The 12,611-nt window shown below is 36.9% G+C and overlaps 1 protein-coding gene across 4 annotated transcripts in view; it reads right to left on the bottom strand.

Moving 5' to 3' along the window:
- The window catches only part of tbc1d12b (TBC1 domain family, member 12b), a 36,526-nt gene extending 26,718 nt beyond the window's left edge, over positions 1-9,808 (bottom strand). For 2 of the 4 annotated variants that reach the window (XM_079845644.1, XM_079845645.1), the window contains exons 1-2: positions 9,403-9,808; positions 5,619-6,504 (exon numbers count right to left, since the gene is read on the bottom strand). In XM_079845644.1, the coding sequence (XP_079701770.1) occupies positions 5,619-6,504; positions 9,403-9,406 (890 nt within the window). In that variant the 5' untranslated portion in view covers positions 9,407-9,808. Of the gene's footprint in view, positions 1-5,618; positions 6,505-9,394 lie in introns of all 4 variants that reach the window. The other 2 variants (XM_079845647.1, XM_079845646.1) reach the window with 2 other exon arrangements.
- Positions 9,809-12,611: the final 2,803 nt, after the last annotated feature.

The following is a 12,611-nucleotide window of genomic DNA, read 5'->3' as shown; positions in this document are numbered from 1 at the left end:
ACCCTGATAGGATAAGTCACTGACTGCGTGGCACATGACTTGAGAGGAATGCCACGACAGCCTGTGAGCTGAGATAAAGCACAAGCTTATTCGAACACAAAGCATGACATTTTAAAAAAAGTTCCTCTTTTTTGCAGGCATTGCCAGAAGCAAAGCTTTTGAGCTGAGATCAGATCTACGACAGCTGTAACAAGCATCGTAAGATATGAGGAAATTCATAGTCAGTTCAATAACCGGAAGATAAAAACCTTGTCCAAACCTGTTATGTGTTGAATACCTCATTAATTTCTTGAAGCAACATGACAGTTTAAAGGGACAGTCCAGCTAAAATAACACTTTTATTTTCATCAATTACTTATGCCATGTCATGTTATTTTGTTTGTTCCATGAAACACAAAAGAAAATGCTTAGCAGAATGTCCTATCTGCACTTTTCCATGCAGTGAAAGTGGATGTTGATTTAGTGCTTCCATAGCGCTTTTTTGTCCTTTTGGGGCTTGGGAATACTATCACCACCATCCACTTTTGTTGTGTGGAAAAGAACAGCTTATTAAAGGGGTCATGAACTGGCTTTTTAAAAAATGGTATACTGTTGTCTAGGGCTGGGTAAAAAAAATATAGATTTCTCGATTTTAATCGATTCTCACTTTTACAAAACAATATCGATTCTTAAATCCCAAGAATCGATTAGTCATCCTGTTTTCAGTTAATGAATGAAATAAACATTGTAGCGCACCTCCCATCCAATAAATAGAAATAATCTTTGTGCTTTATTACTATTGATATGAAACAAAGTCTCAGATTTCAGGTTACGTCTATTTTTTACGAAATTCAAAACATAAATACCGCTCTGCCGCAGCTCAGCTCAAGAGAACCGGCAGCGCGGAGCAAACATGAACGGATCTTCTCTTCCGCTTTAATACCAGTTACAGCGCGAAATAAACATGAATAAGCATCTGAAAGTGTGTTAAAAGATACAGGACAACTTACTGAAATCCTTATCATGTCACACAGAATAGCTCAAGTGTTTTAACCGCAGAAAGACGTCAGTAAAATGGCTAGTAAACAATGTCATGTAACGTCATTTACCTCAGAAAAAAACATATCCAGTGTCCATAAACTCGTTAGTCAGCTAGAAAACTTAACTCTAGAGAGGAGCATTTTGCTAATTATATGCACCACATTACATAGGCTACTGATTGTCATTTTTAATGTTGTTCAATATTTAATGCATGTAGCCTATGAATAAATCTGGCAAGTTTTTATGAAAGCCAAATGTTTATATTTTTTTAAAAACTAATTGGATGTTAATTGGATGTGTACAATTGTGTAATTGTAAAGTTAATATTATAACTTTAATATTATTAAAAAAAAAATCATTTAGTGTAATTTAAGTGTTTGTATACAAATCAGTTAATTTTTACCTTCAATATTAGTAGGCTAATGTAGTACCACCAACTGACTCCCATAGTTTACAACATTAGTTCAGAGATTTGTTTTCCTTGAGAAAATTGGCCATGCATTATACCATGAATTGAATCGAATCGAAAATCGAATCGAATTGAAAGCTTGTGAATCGAAATCGAATCGAATTGTGAAATTTGTGTCAATACCCAGCCCTACTGTTATCTGAGGTCAACTTATGAAGTTTGCGTGGTTTTTACATTCCAAAACATCATAATGAATAAGTAATAGGCTATTTCTGACCTGGTTTTGAGCCTCTCTCATCGAATGCTCTGTTTTTATGGGCGTGCTGAAGACTTGGAAGTAAATGCCCACTGCTTGGATTGGATAAACTTTGCATATTTAATGAGCTTCGGCTCCCCCATGAGTACACATGAGGAATTGTTTTGAAAGCGTGTGGGGAAAACAACAACCGGACGGAATTGTCCCAAAGCTAGGGCTCGCAAAATGTCTTTATCAAACAAACACAATGATTTATCTCTCATCCACCCGCGAATAATTGGAATGTTATTTTTATATTACTTGGCCCGCCCGATCGGTGGATATAACCGCAAACCGTGCATCACACACACACACACACACACACAGAAGCCAAGTACGTTGCAGACAGCATGATCGAAACTTCTGCGATTGTATTTTTCCTTAAAATATAAAGTCCAGAGTGAACAACGCACATCAAGCAAGGAATGATATTTCACTATTTAAGATGATACATATTGGTAGCCTGTCTGGAAAACATATAGCCCCGGGACGTTGGGCTTTGCGAGCCCAGTGACAGTGGTAAGTTATGTTTAGTTAGACATGTACACATAATCAATAGATATCAAACGATCTGTAACAGCTTATGCAGCGACTGTGTTCTTCCACAACCAGGCACAGCGCAATATCTTGCTATCTTCGCCATGTTTATTGCTCGGTAGTGCGATCAGTTTAGCTCCGTGAGTCGTGGGCGGGGCTACAGAATCAGGCGGAAATCGACAAGAGTCATTTTGTTTGCAAAATAGGCCAAGTTATAATCCAATACTCTGGAAACGCATTGAATCTGAGAGCTCGCTTAACATCCAGACATCATCCGCGCTGCTGAGAAGGGTTTCGATAGAATATGTACCGCACATTTTCCTCCCAGTAACAAAATAAACACACAACAAAATTGACAGCGGTGGCAGCAGAACGAAAGCATCTGATGATAGCGATGTGGATATGGATGCACCAGCTGTGCAGTTCAGTACTTTAAATAGCACTTTATACAATAGACTGCTTTAAAGCAAACAGCTTTACAGTATTAAATATAAAACAAACAGTCATTCAGTCATGGAATGGACTATGCACTTTCTGTTGTTAATTAGTTTAGAAATTAAAAACTGCTGTACTTTGAACCTTTAAAACATATACACATGAAGAATCCTGCAGTCACTTTATTATTAGATTGCACAAAATAGTGATTAGGGATATAAAAGATACTGTATTAATTAAATAAAATAGTTACTTGTCAGGTTATGCATATGGTTGTTCTTTATTATTTTAAATTAGAAATATCTCAATGTATTGCCTTTCTTACAATATCACAATATATCGGAATCGTAACCCCTGTATCGTAATACGTATTGTATCACCAGATTCTTAGCAATACACAGCCCTAATTCTGAGATCGATCGTTTGCTGGGCCTGCTGTCAATAAAAGCTTTTCTTTGACTAACAAGGAAGTTCAGCTCCGAAACTTACAGGATATTCTTATATCACGATGAACTTTTATATATCAAAGGCTGAATGAAAAGTCATGACCCCTTTAACATTTCCTTTTGTATTTCATGGAACCAAGAAAATAATACAGAATTGGAATGACATGTGGGTGATTACATCATAACATTTTTGATTTTGGGTAAAATATACCCTTAAATGAACAATCCAGTTTTACAAACTTAGAAAAAAATCACTGCTTAAAGGGATAGTTCACCCCAAAATGAAAATTATCCCATGATTTACTCACCCTCAAGCCTCAAGTGTATATGACATTCTTCTTTCAGACGAACACAATCGGAGTTATATTAAAAAATGTCCTGTCTTATCTAAGCATTATAATGGCAGTGAATGGCAGCCCAACATTTTAGTTACGCTTTTTTACTTTATAACATGTTAAATATGGATATTTTTCTTACACAAACCCATCGATTCACTTCAGAAGGCCTTTATTAACCCCCCGGAGCCGTATGGATTTCCTTTATAATGGATGGATGCACTTTTTTGGGCTTTAAATGTTGGGCCGCCATTTACTGCCATTATAATGCTTGGATTAGACAGGACATTTTTTAATATAACTCCGATTGTATTCGTCTGAAAGATGAATGTCATATACACCTAGGATGGATTGAGGGTGAGTAAATCATGGGATCAGTTTCATTTTTCGGTGAACTATCCCTTTAATTATTAATATTTGCAATTAACATGCAGAATAAAAACAGAAAAATTACATCAGAGAGAGGACCCCTGTAGACCCTTATGACTGTGTGAAAAGGTCAATAAGTCTCTTAAAATAACAGATAATTTGACCTTTTTTTGATTCAGGTTGTAAAATGTCAATGTGACATTTATAAATAATAATTAATGATATGTGTAGAAAATGTTTTGCCTTGAAAAAAACAAAAACAAAACATGGGTCAATGACATGACATGTATTTTTTGTGCCCGAATTCATTATTTTCCTAAATAGAATTTTAATAAATAAATGTCATCTATCAAATCTATCAACAATATTTCCTTTATAAGAAAACCTTTACATTTTTTTTGAAATTCAATTGAATTTTTGAGTTGTGTTTGAAAGACCAAAAATGTCAGGTGGTGCGACCGTCCAAACGTGCAAGCAGAAAACTGCAATAAAACTTCCTCAGTAAAATTCTTAATCACATAGTTTGGCTTGATTTTACGTTCAATTCCTTATAAATGAGGAGGAAAAATAGTGTATCAGTCCCATTTCAAAACTATTATATTACTTAAAAAACTTTTGTCCGAAAAATTTACTTCTCCAAATGTCAGGGGCTGACCGACATAAAAATGCCATCTTATGCAATGTTACTTTAAGAAAACCATGTGACAGCATATTACATCACACAGAAGACCCCAGAGGACCCCTTTGATGCAGTAACAATATTAGTCACCCTCCCATAAATATTAGATAATTTTACATTTTTGAGTAATGATGAGGTTGATTCAACTTATGTCAGGTGGTATGACCCCTGGAAAACTTTGAAAATGTGTTGTTATTATAAAAATGTGTATTTGATTTAAAAAAATAATAATTTGGTATAACCTTGAGCATATGGTCAAACTTTTGTATAGTTGTCCAAGTTAATGCCTGTTAGATTTGATTTGAATTGAGTTTGAAATGTCAGGTGGTGCGACCAGCAAATTTCCCTTTAAAACTATCAATTCTCACTGCAATTGCAAAACTAAGTAAGAAATATAACTGTAAACCGTTATATAAATGTATACAAATAATTTTTACAGTTAAAAACAAAATACATAAAAACTCCTTATGGAAAATTGGGTGTTTGAACACATAGAAAAGTGTCCGTTTATATGAATTGGACTAAAAGGGCAATACATAAAGAAATGGAAAGGGAATTTACCATGTGATATGCATTTTAGACACTAGTGATTTATATGTATATTATTTTAAATTAATATATGGTCGCACCACCTGACATTTTCTGGGTGGGAAAATCAGAAATCTTGTTTAATAATTAATTCATGCGTTCTTAAAAGCTGTAAAACCAATATCAACACCATACATTTTTTGGACATAAAAATGCAATTTAAAACTGTTTTGCTTAAAATTATTTTTTTTTATCATTGACCCATATAAGCATATTTTGAAAATAACAATTAAGATGTGTGTGCACTCACATGTATTGATTTTTTTTTTTAACTTTTTTTAATATAAAATATAATAGTATAAAAATGGTCAAAACCATTTAAAAACACGTCTAGATTTTTTGTTTCATTATCATAAACAGTTTTATTACTAATGAACTCATACACAATCTAATTATCTTTCTGATAAGCTGGAAATAATATGTACCTCTGATTTGTGGTCCTCATATTTAGCGATTTTCTAAAATGGTATCTTAGACAAAGCAAAATCGTAGAGCATGCCAATACCTGCTAAAGATGTCCGAGATGCCTTGTTTCCTCTGGCTGAGAGTCAGCTCTGCGGCAGCAACACTCAACACACCAGGGATGTTGTCTGGGGCGCTCAGACGTCGGCTGATTTCATAAGTGTTCCTGGAATTCAGACTCACATCCATGAACCTTAAGTCATCAGGTCCATCCGATGTGGAAAAGGTCTCGTCATCACCTGGACTGAGAGGAGGAGAGTCAGTGTTGAAGAAAGAGCTAGATGAAAACGTCCTGCGAGAGTGTTTTGGAGTTGACGGACTGGCTGGCTCTCCTTCATCCCCATGCGTTGACTTGAAAACCGAATCCTGGGCATCTGAACAGCGGTCGGTCGCTCTGTCCTCAGCTCCATCTTGAGATGGTGGAGTTACTTCAGACTCAGAGTGTGACTGGTTTATCAGAGACGCAGAAGAAACGGCACCACCTTTGGAATCTGCTGACAGTTCACCGTTTGCCATCATACGTTCATCTTCAGAATTCAAGCTTTTTGCAGGATGAGATGAATTTGGAAAGTCGCGTTCAGTCACTTCATGTGCATTGTGGCTTGCATTTCCATTTGGGAGCTTAGTGCCACATGGCTGGGTATTGGTCTGATGCTGTACTTTATCACATGACTCTGGCATCTCGTGGTCCTGGCTTCCCTGCGATTGGCCTTTCTCTCTCTGTGCTGTACCCGTGTGAGAGAACATGCCTTGCATTATGTTCTCCTGCCTGTCTGCAACATCTGAGATGCGGGGAGGTGGTCTGGCTTCATCAGCACCCCTGCCTCCAGAGGAAGATGACTCCACCATCAGCTTCACAGGTGAATCTACAGAAAGCCCACTATGCTCGGAGATGACACTGCACTTCTGGACCCCACTGGGTGGATAACCTAAAATAAAACCAATTTGAATTGGTGCTTTCAAAACATACACAGTAAATAAAATACTGGTTCAAGCGCTCTACCTAGCAGACAGCATTTTAGGACGTGATGGGTATGTTTGGAGCATTTAATTCTAGGCCTGACGCAATTGGTCGATACAATCGACTGCGTCGAGGACGTCAATATTTTTAGTCGACTGGGTGACAATTATATTATAGTGACAATTATAAAACATATTTGCTGATATTCTCTTTTTTTGTTATGTTGGTTTACAAATTTGTACCTTTTTACATTTTTACTCTTTTAGTTTTACATTTTGTCAAGGGCTTGTTTACATTTATACTTTTTTATAGTACACTACTGAATGGCAACGTTGCCAGTTAAATTAAAAGTTAAGTAAAATTGTTGAAAATTATTGAGATAAATTAGTCGATAGATTAATCAATAAATTAGTCGATAGATTAATCGATAAAAAATAGTAGTTAGCGGCAGCCCTATTTGATTCACTGTTTTGGGGCATCATACTGTATAATCAAACTTCATAATCTCTGGATTATTCAGTATTTCGGACATCATAACAGCTTTTTTAAAGGAACATGCCACTATTTTTGAAAATAGGTTCATTTTCCAACTCCCCTAGAGTTAAACAGTTGAGTTTTTCCATTTTCGAATCCATTCAGCCGATCTTCAGGTCTGGCAATGGCACTTTTAGCATAGCTTAGCATAGATCATTGAATCTGATTAGACCGTTAGCATCTCGCTCCAAAAAAATGACCAAAGAGTTTCGTTATTTTTCCTATTTAAAACTTGACTCTTCTGTAGTTACATCGTGTACTAAGACCGACGGAAAATGAAAAGTTGTGATTTTCTAGGCCGATATGGCTAGGAACTATACTCTCATTCCTGTGTAATAATCAAGGAACTTTGCTGTCGTACCATGGGTGCAGCAGCGCAATGATATTATGCAGCGCCTATTAAGACTATTTGCAGGCGCTGCGTAATATCATTGCGCCGCTGCACCCATGATACTACAGAAGAATCAAGTTTTAAATAGGAAACATATCGAAACTCTTTGTTCATTTTTTTTTTTTGCGAGATGCTAATGCGAGATATCCCGCAGTTTCTCTTGAAGCCAATATGGAAGTGACTTAAACTGCAATTCATCGACTGGCCACAAGAGACAGGCTCAAGAAGGGAGCAGAATCTCATTGAGCCCCATGTTAAAATTCCCAACTTTACAGGAGAAAAAAAAAAAACATGTTTACAGCCTGGGACAAATTGTGGTTTTGGTCTATACGGCTAATTTTGCCCTTCATGATGACTGTGAGGGGGGTGAATTGTTTTAGATCTCATTCGTTTACATTATATAAAGCCTTAACATTAAGGGCGTGGCCATTTTAAGTGACAGGTGGATAGCCGTTTGTCTGCTGTCTGTTAGTCATCACGTCACTTCAGCTCCGCCCACGTCCCGCCTCTTTGCCCATTTTCAGTTATCCGGGAGTGACGCGCTGCCAAGATGGCAACGGCCAGCTCGTCTCTACTTTACACTTCAAAACTGCTCTTCAGAATCCTATGGGAGACGTCACGGACACTAAGTCCATATTTTTTTACAGTCTATGGTGCTACTGTCAGACCCAGAGATCGGCTGAATGGATTCGAAAACGGTAAAACTCAACTGTTTAAATTTTCCACAAAAAACATGGCGAGTTCTTTTAACATCAGAACATTTTGAAATGTTTGATTTGAACATTTGATTCAGTTTGTTTAACAACATTATCACATTTAGAAAGTTTTATTCAGTATTTTGGGGCATGATGAAACATTCAATTCAAGCAGGCGCTTCAGTACTTTTGGGCACTGTTGGACTTGAATGTTCTTTTCAGATTTTATGAACATCAAAATGTTGGAAATTCAAAATTTTTCAACATTATTCAGCATTTTGGGCATCATAGTCTCGTTTGCAACGGTTGGTTCGAACATTTGATTCAGCAGCCAAGATGAGCATTAGAATAAAGTTTGGAATGTTCGATTCAGAGTTTTGTTGCATCATAATTCCATTTGGAACATTGTATTGGTACATCCGATTCAGATTTTTGTTTTCTTATAATAACAGTTTGGAATGAGTAAATTCAGCTTTGTTAAACATCATAGGTGTGTTTGGAACAGTTGATTCACTATTTTAAGGCCTCATACTGTATAATCAAACTTCATAATTTCTGGAATATTCAGTATTTTGGACATCATAACAGCTTATTTTTAACATGATAACATTTTAAAATGTATGTTCAGTTTGTTTAACATTATCACATTTAGAAAGTTTGACTCAGTATTTTGGGGCATGATAAAAAAATTCAATTCAAGCATGCGCTTCAGTACTTTTGGCCACTGTTGGACGAATGTTCAATAAAGTTTTTATGAACATCAAAATGTCGGAAATGTTCTATTCAGTATTTTGGGCATCATAATCGCGTTTGCAACATTTGGTTCGAACATTTGATTCAGCAGCCTAGATGAGCAATAGAATCAAGTTTGGAAATTGGAATGTTCGATTCAGTATTTTGTTGCATCATAATTCAATTTTTTGAACATCATAATGACGTTTAGAATTCTCGATAGTATTTTGAGTCATGATAGAACATTCCATCCGTGCATTCGATTCCGCGTAACCGCGATTGTAACGTTAGATTCGAGCATTCGATTCAGCTCAGCTCATCAGAATCAGGTTTTGGAATTTTGTGTCATGACAGGCGCCGCGTCTGGATAAAAAACTCAATTCAGAACATCCCCAACACGTGTTAAAGCCTATAAATGCGGTCTAGGTAGACAGCTCAGTAATGTAGTAAGACAGCCTTTACTGCATTACTGTCAAAATGCACACTATGATAGCAAGAGACTGTACATACATACCCATCGGCCGCAGCCCAATTCCTGATGGTAGCACGGATGACCTCTACTGTAGACCCCTTTGAAACCACCCAATTAGGAATGTTTTTATCCCAGTTTGCTCTCACATAAAGGAAACAACGTTATATCTATACGGGTCCATCCTCAGTCTTTTCCATCTCATTCAAAATCCTCTTGTGTATTGACAGCTAAAGCGCTGTAGTTCAGTGTTGGACTCCGCGCCTCTTTTTTCCCCATGACACCGATTTAGACTGTCCTCCAACATATTAACAGGGTAAATATCAATAGCATGCAAATAACGCGAGTTAACAGACATGCCCGTTAAAACATAAACGCTTTCCTGGCTCAGACCGGTAGATGTCCGTATCCTGACCGTGATCCGAAGCCATCTTGAAATTCCACTGACGTCATTTGAGGATTTACTAATATGAGACACCACGCGCCCCCTGCTGGACATTCAATAACACGCGTTTAGATGATACACACGCAGGGAAATAATAATTACACAACTACATAATTATTTGCTGATCCGTTTCACAACTTTAAATTGTTCATTCACCCCCCCCAAAAAAACATTTAGGGAAGACCGGAATAATTTCTCATGAAACAGCACAACTGTAAAAGCTAAAATACAAAAATATCAAACAATTGTTTTGGCTTATGAATATCGTAGGCTAATTGATATTTTTAATTGTTTTGATTATGTAAGTCCACTTAACAGTTTTTCTCAATCGCTTTGGCTCAATTCTCGAATGAGAAGAAATAAGGTGAGAAAAACTTGTTTCTCAAAACGTTCATATCTCTGAACAATTAGTTTCTTGTTCACATCAGATTAGAATTTGTTGTTGATTTAAGCAAATTTCATTTATTTTGGCACAAGTGTGCAAAACAATTGTCTATGATTTGCACAATGACTAAATGCACAAAGCTGAACTGTCAAACTCTTCACAACTTATAAACATTTTTTTCATCGTGTGAGCCATCACATGCAAAATTATCCATTCAGTGATCAAAATCTGTCAGACATATTACAGTTTTTTCCAACTGCTTACAGACAACATCTGTTCATGACACACGATTTTTGAAACCCCTCACTCGAAGTGCAAAACTACACACCAAATCTCCAAAACCATAAGCTATTTCTCAGCCTTTGGCTCAATTGCATAAAACACTTTTTTTCAAAACGCTACACACAATTCTCTACCTAAAACACAAAAATCGAACAGGAAGTGACTTGCTTTCCTTTACCGAACACAACCAATCAAAATGCTACACTTATTCACCAGGGCTGCGTCCGAAAACCAAAATACTGGACACAATGACCACAACATGTAACTCATGCAACAAACCCCCTGAACCAATTCTGCTAAACTACAAGCACAATTACACTCAAATTGCAGTTCTAAAAAACTTTTTTTCTGCATTTGGCACAATTTTCATGCGGAAAATCTTTTGTTTTCACAAGGAACACACTGCCATTCAAATATGCACACTGACTCATCACATGGGCAAACACCTGCCACACAGTTTTACAATTAGCAAACAGAGCTTTAGCATAAAAGGGCAACAGGTGAGCTCTTCTGTTTTGGAGCAGCATGGTTTTTTATTTTACAGTAAATTCTTCTGTTGTTTTGTATGTAGACCACTGTATGTGCAACTTTGTGTTGGTCGGGGTGTACACTGTGTACATTGTTTTTGTGGGGAAAATAAGATATATTTGTTACCGTGTATTTGTGTGTTCTAATATTCTGTTACTGTCTGTAACACTGAACGAAAAAAAAAAAAAAAAAAAAGACCTAAGTCATTATGATGAATGGAGAAGAAGTGTTTTGCATTCATAGCGTTTTACATTGAGCACATCAGTGTTACACTGGTTCTTATAAATGTCTATTCATATGATGCTTTGTGTGTGTCATTTGAAAAAAAAAAAAAAATTTTGAGCAAAAATAACATTGCTTTGAATGTAAAGTTTCATTTTGCAGGAGAATTGAGGGGTTTTGCCCCATTGTGTGTGTTTTTTTTTATTTGTGTGTAGAGTTCTGAGAGTATGAGGCATGCTTTCAGAAAATGTGTGTAAACAATCGAGAAAAACTGCACTAGAAATTACATCAAAAGTGGAAAATGTTGGTAAAAAATGTGCATTTACACACTAACTGACCAGCAACCGCAACCTTCGGGTGCCATCTTTTTTCCCCCAGCTCAACTGTCACAGAATGGAACGCACAGGATTGTGGGATATCAAAGGCAGGGAAGGATACATTTATGCTGCCTTCAAAAATCAATCAGATGACGGTATCTCAGGAGACAGGAAGAGAAGCTAACATTGGATTCGGACGTGCCTTGGTGCCTTCCTACCTTGAAATGCGTCCTCCTAAGGCAGCATTTTCCAAGTTTCGGACGCAGCCCAGGTCAAACACACACTCCTCACATGTACAAACACTAATTACTTAACTGATCACTAACCAATCCCAGCTTTACTGTACAGTAGTATAGGCCTATAAATAAGTCAGATTACCTGTTTTGAACAATGGATGCTAACAACGGACAGAGAGCAAGAGGAGTACGAGGACAAATTCAAAGACTAAGAGTTGGAAGAGGAGGAGGAGGAAGAGGAAGAAGAGAAGGAAGGAGAGCCACCTCTGATGAGATTAGGGCAACACTTGTTGATCATGTGATCAACCAAAAGGAGACATGGTTTTGAAAACGTGTGTAAGCAGTAGGGGGAAAAACGTATATTCTATAAATATTTATGACATGGAATGTTTGTTAAATTATGTGAAGTTATTAAACGTAATTTCGGGAGGAGTACGCCCATCTAATCCTAGTTCTTGCAGCATCCCTCCTCCTCCCCTGCTCTTCCTTTTTTACAAATTTGCCTGTTATACAGGGGCAATCGGAGCTCGGGTATAATATCCTCTCCGAGCCCCTCTATAGCAGACAGCAAGCCAAATCTGTTTACCACTTTCACTAAGATTATATGGGCACACAAACTCATGAAATATATATGGAGTTTGCTGACAGAATCACCACCATTTTTCAACATGGAGGAACATCACAACCCTGAACATCAGTACTCATTCATACATATTTGTACTTACTCATTTGTGTTTATAGAGTAGGCCTACATTTAATTTTGTAGAAGTAAAAATGTAAAAATGAAAATTCTTGTCATGGAAGAGCGATAGGAAGATATGTATGTGTTAGAGAAAGGC

Source organism: Gobio gobio (assembly GCF_949357685.1).
Source record: "Gobio gobio genome assembly, chromosome: 20".
Lineage (NCBI taxonomy): Eukaryota > Metazoa > Chordata > Actinopteri > Cypriniformes > Gobionidae > Gobio > Gobio gobio.
Note: the sequence above shows the minus strand (reverse complement) of the source record. Positions and strands in the feature narration are given on the sequence as shown.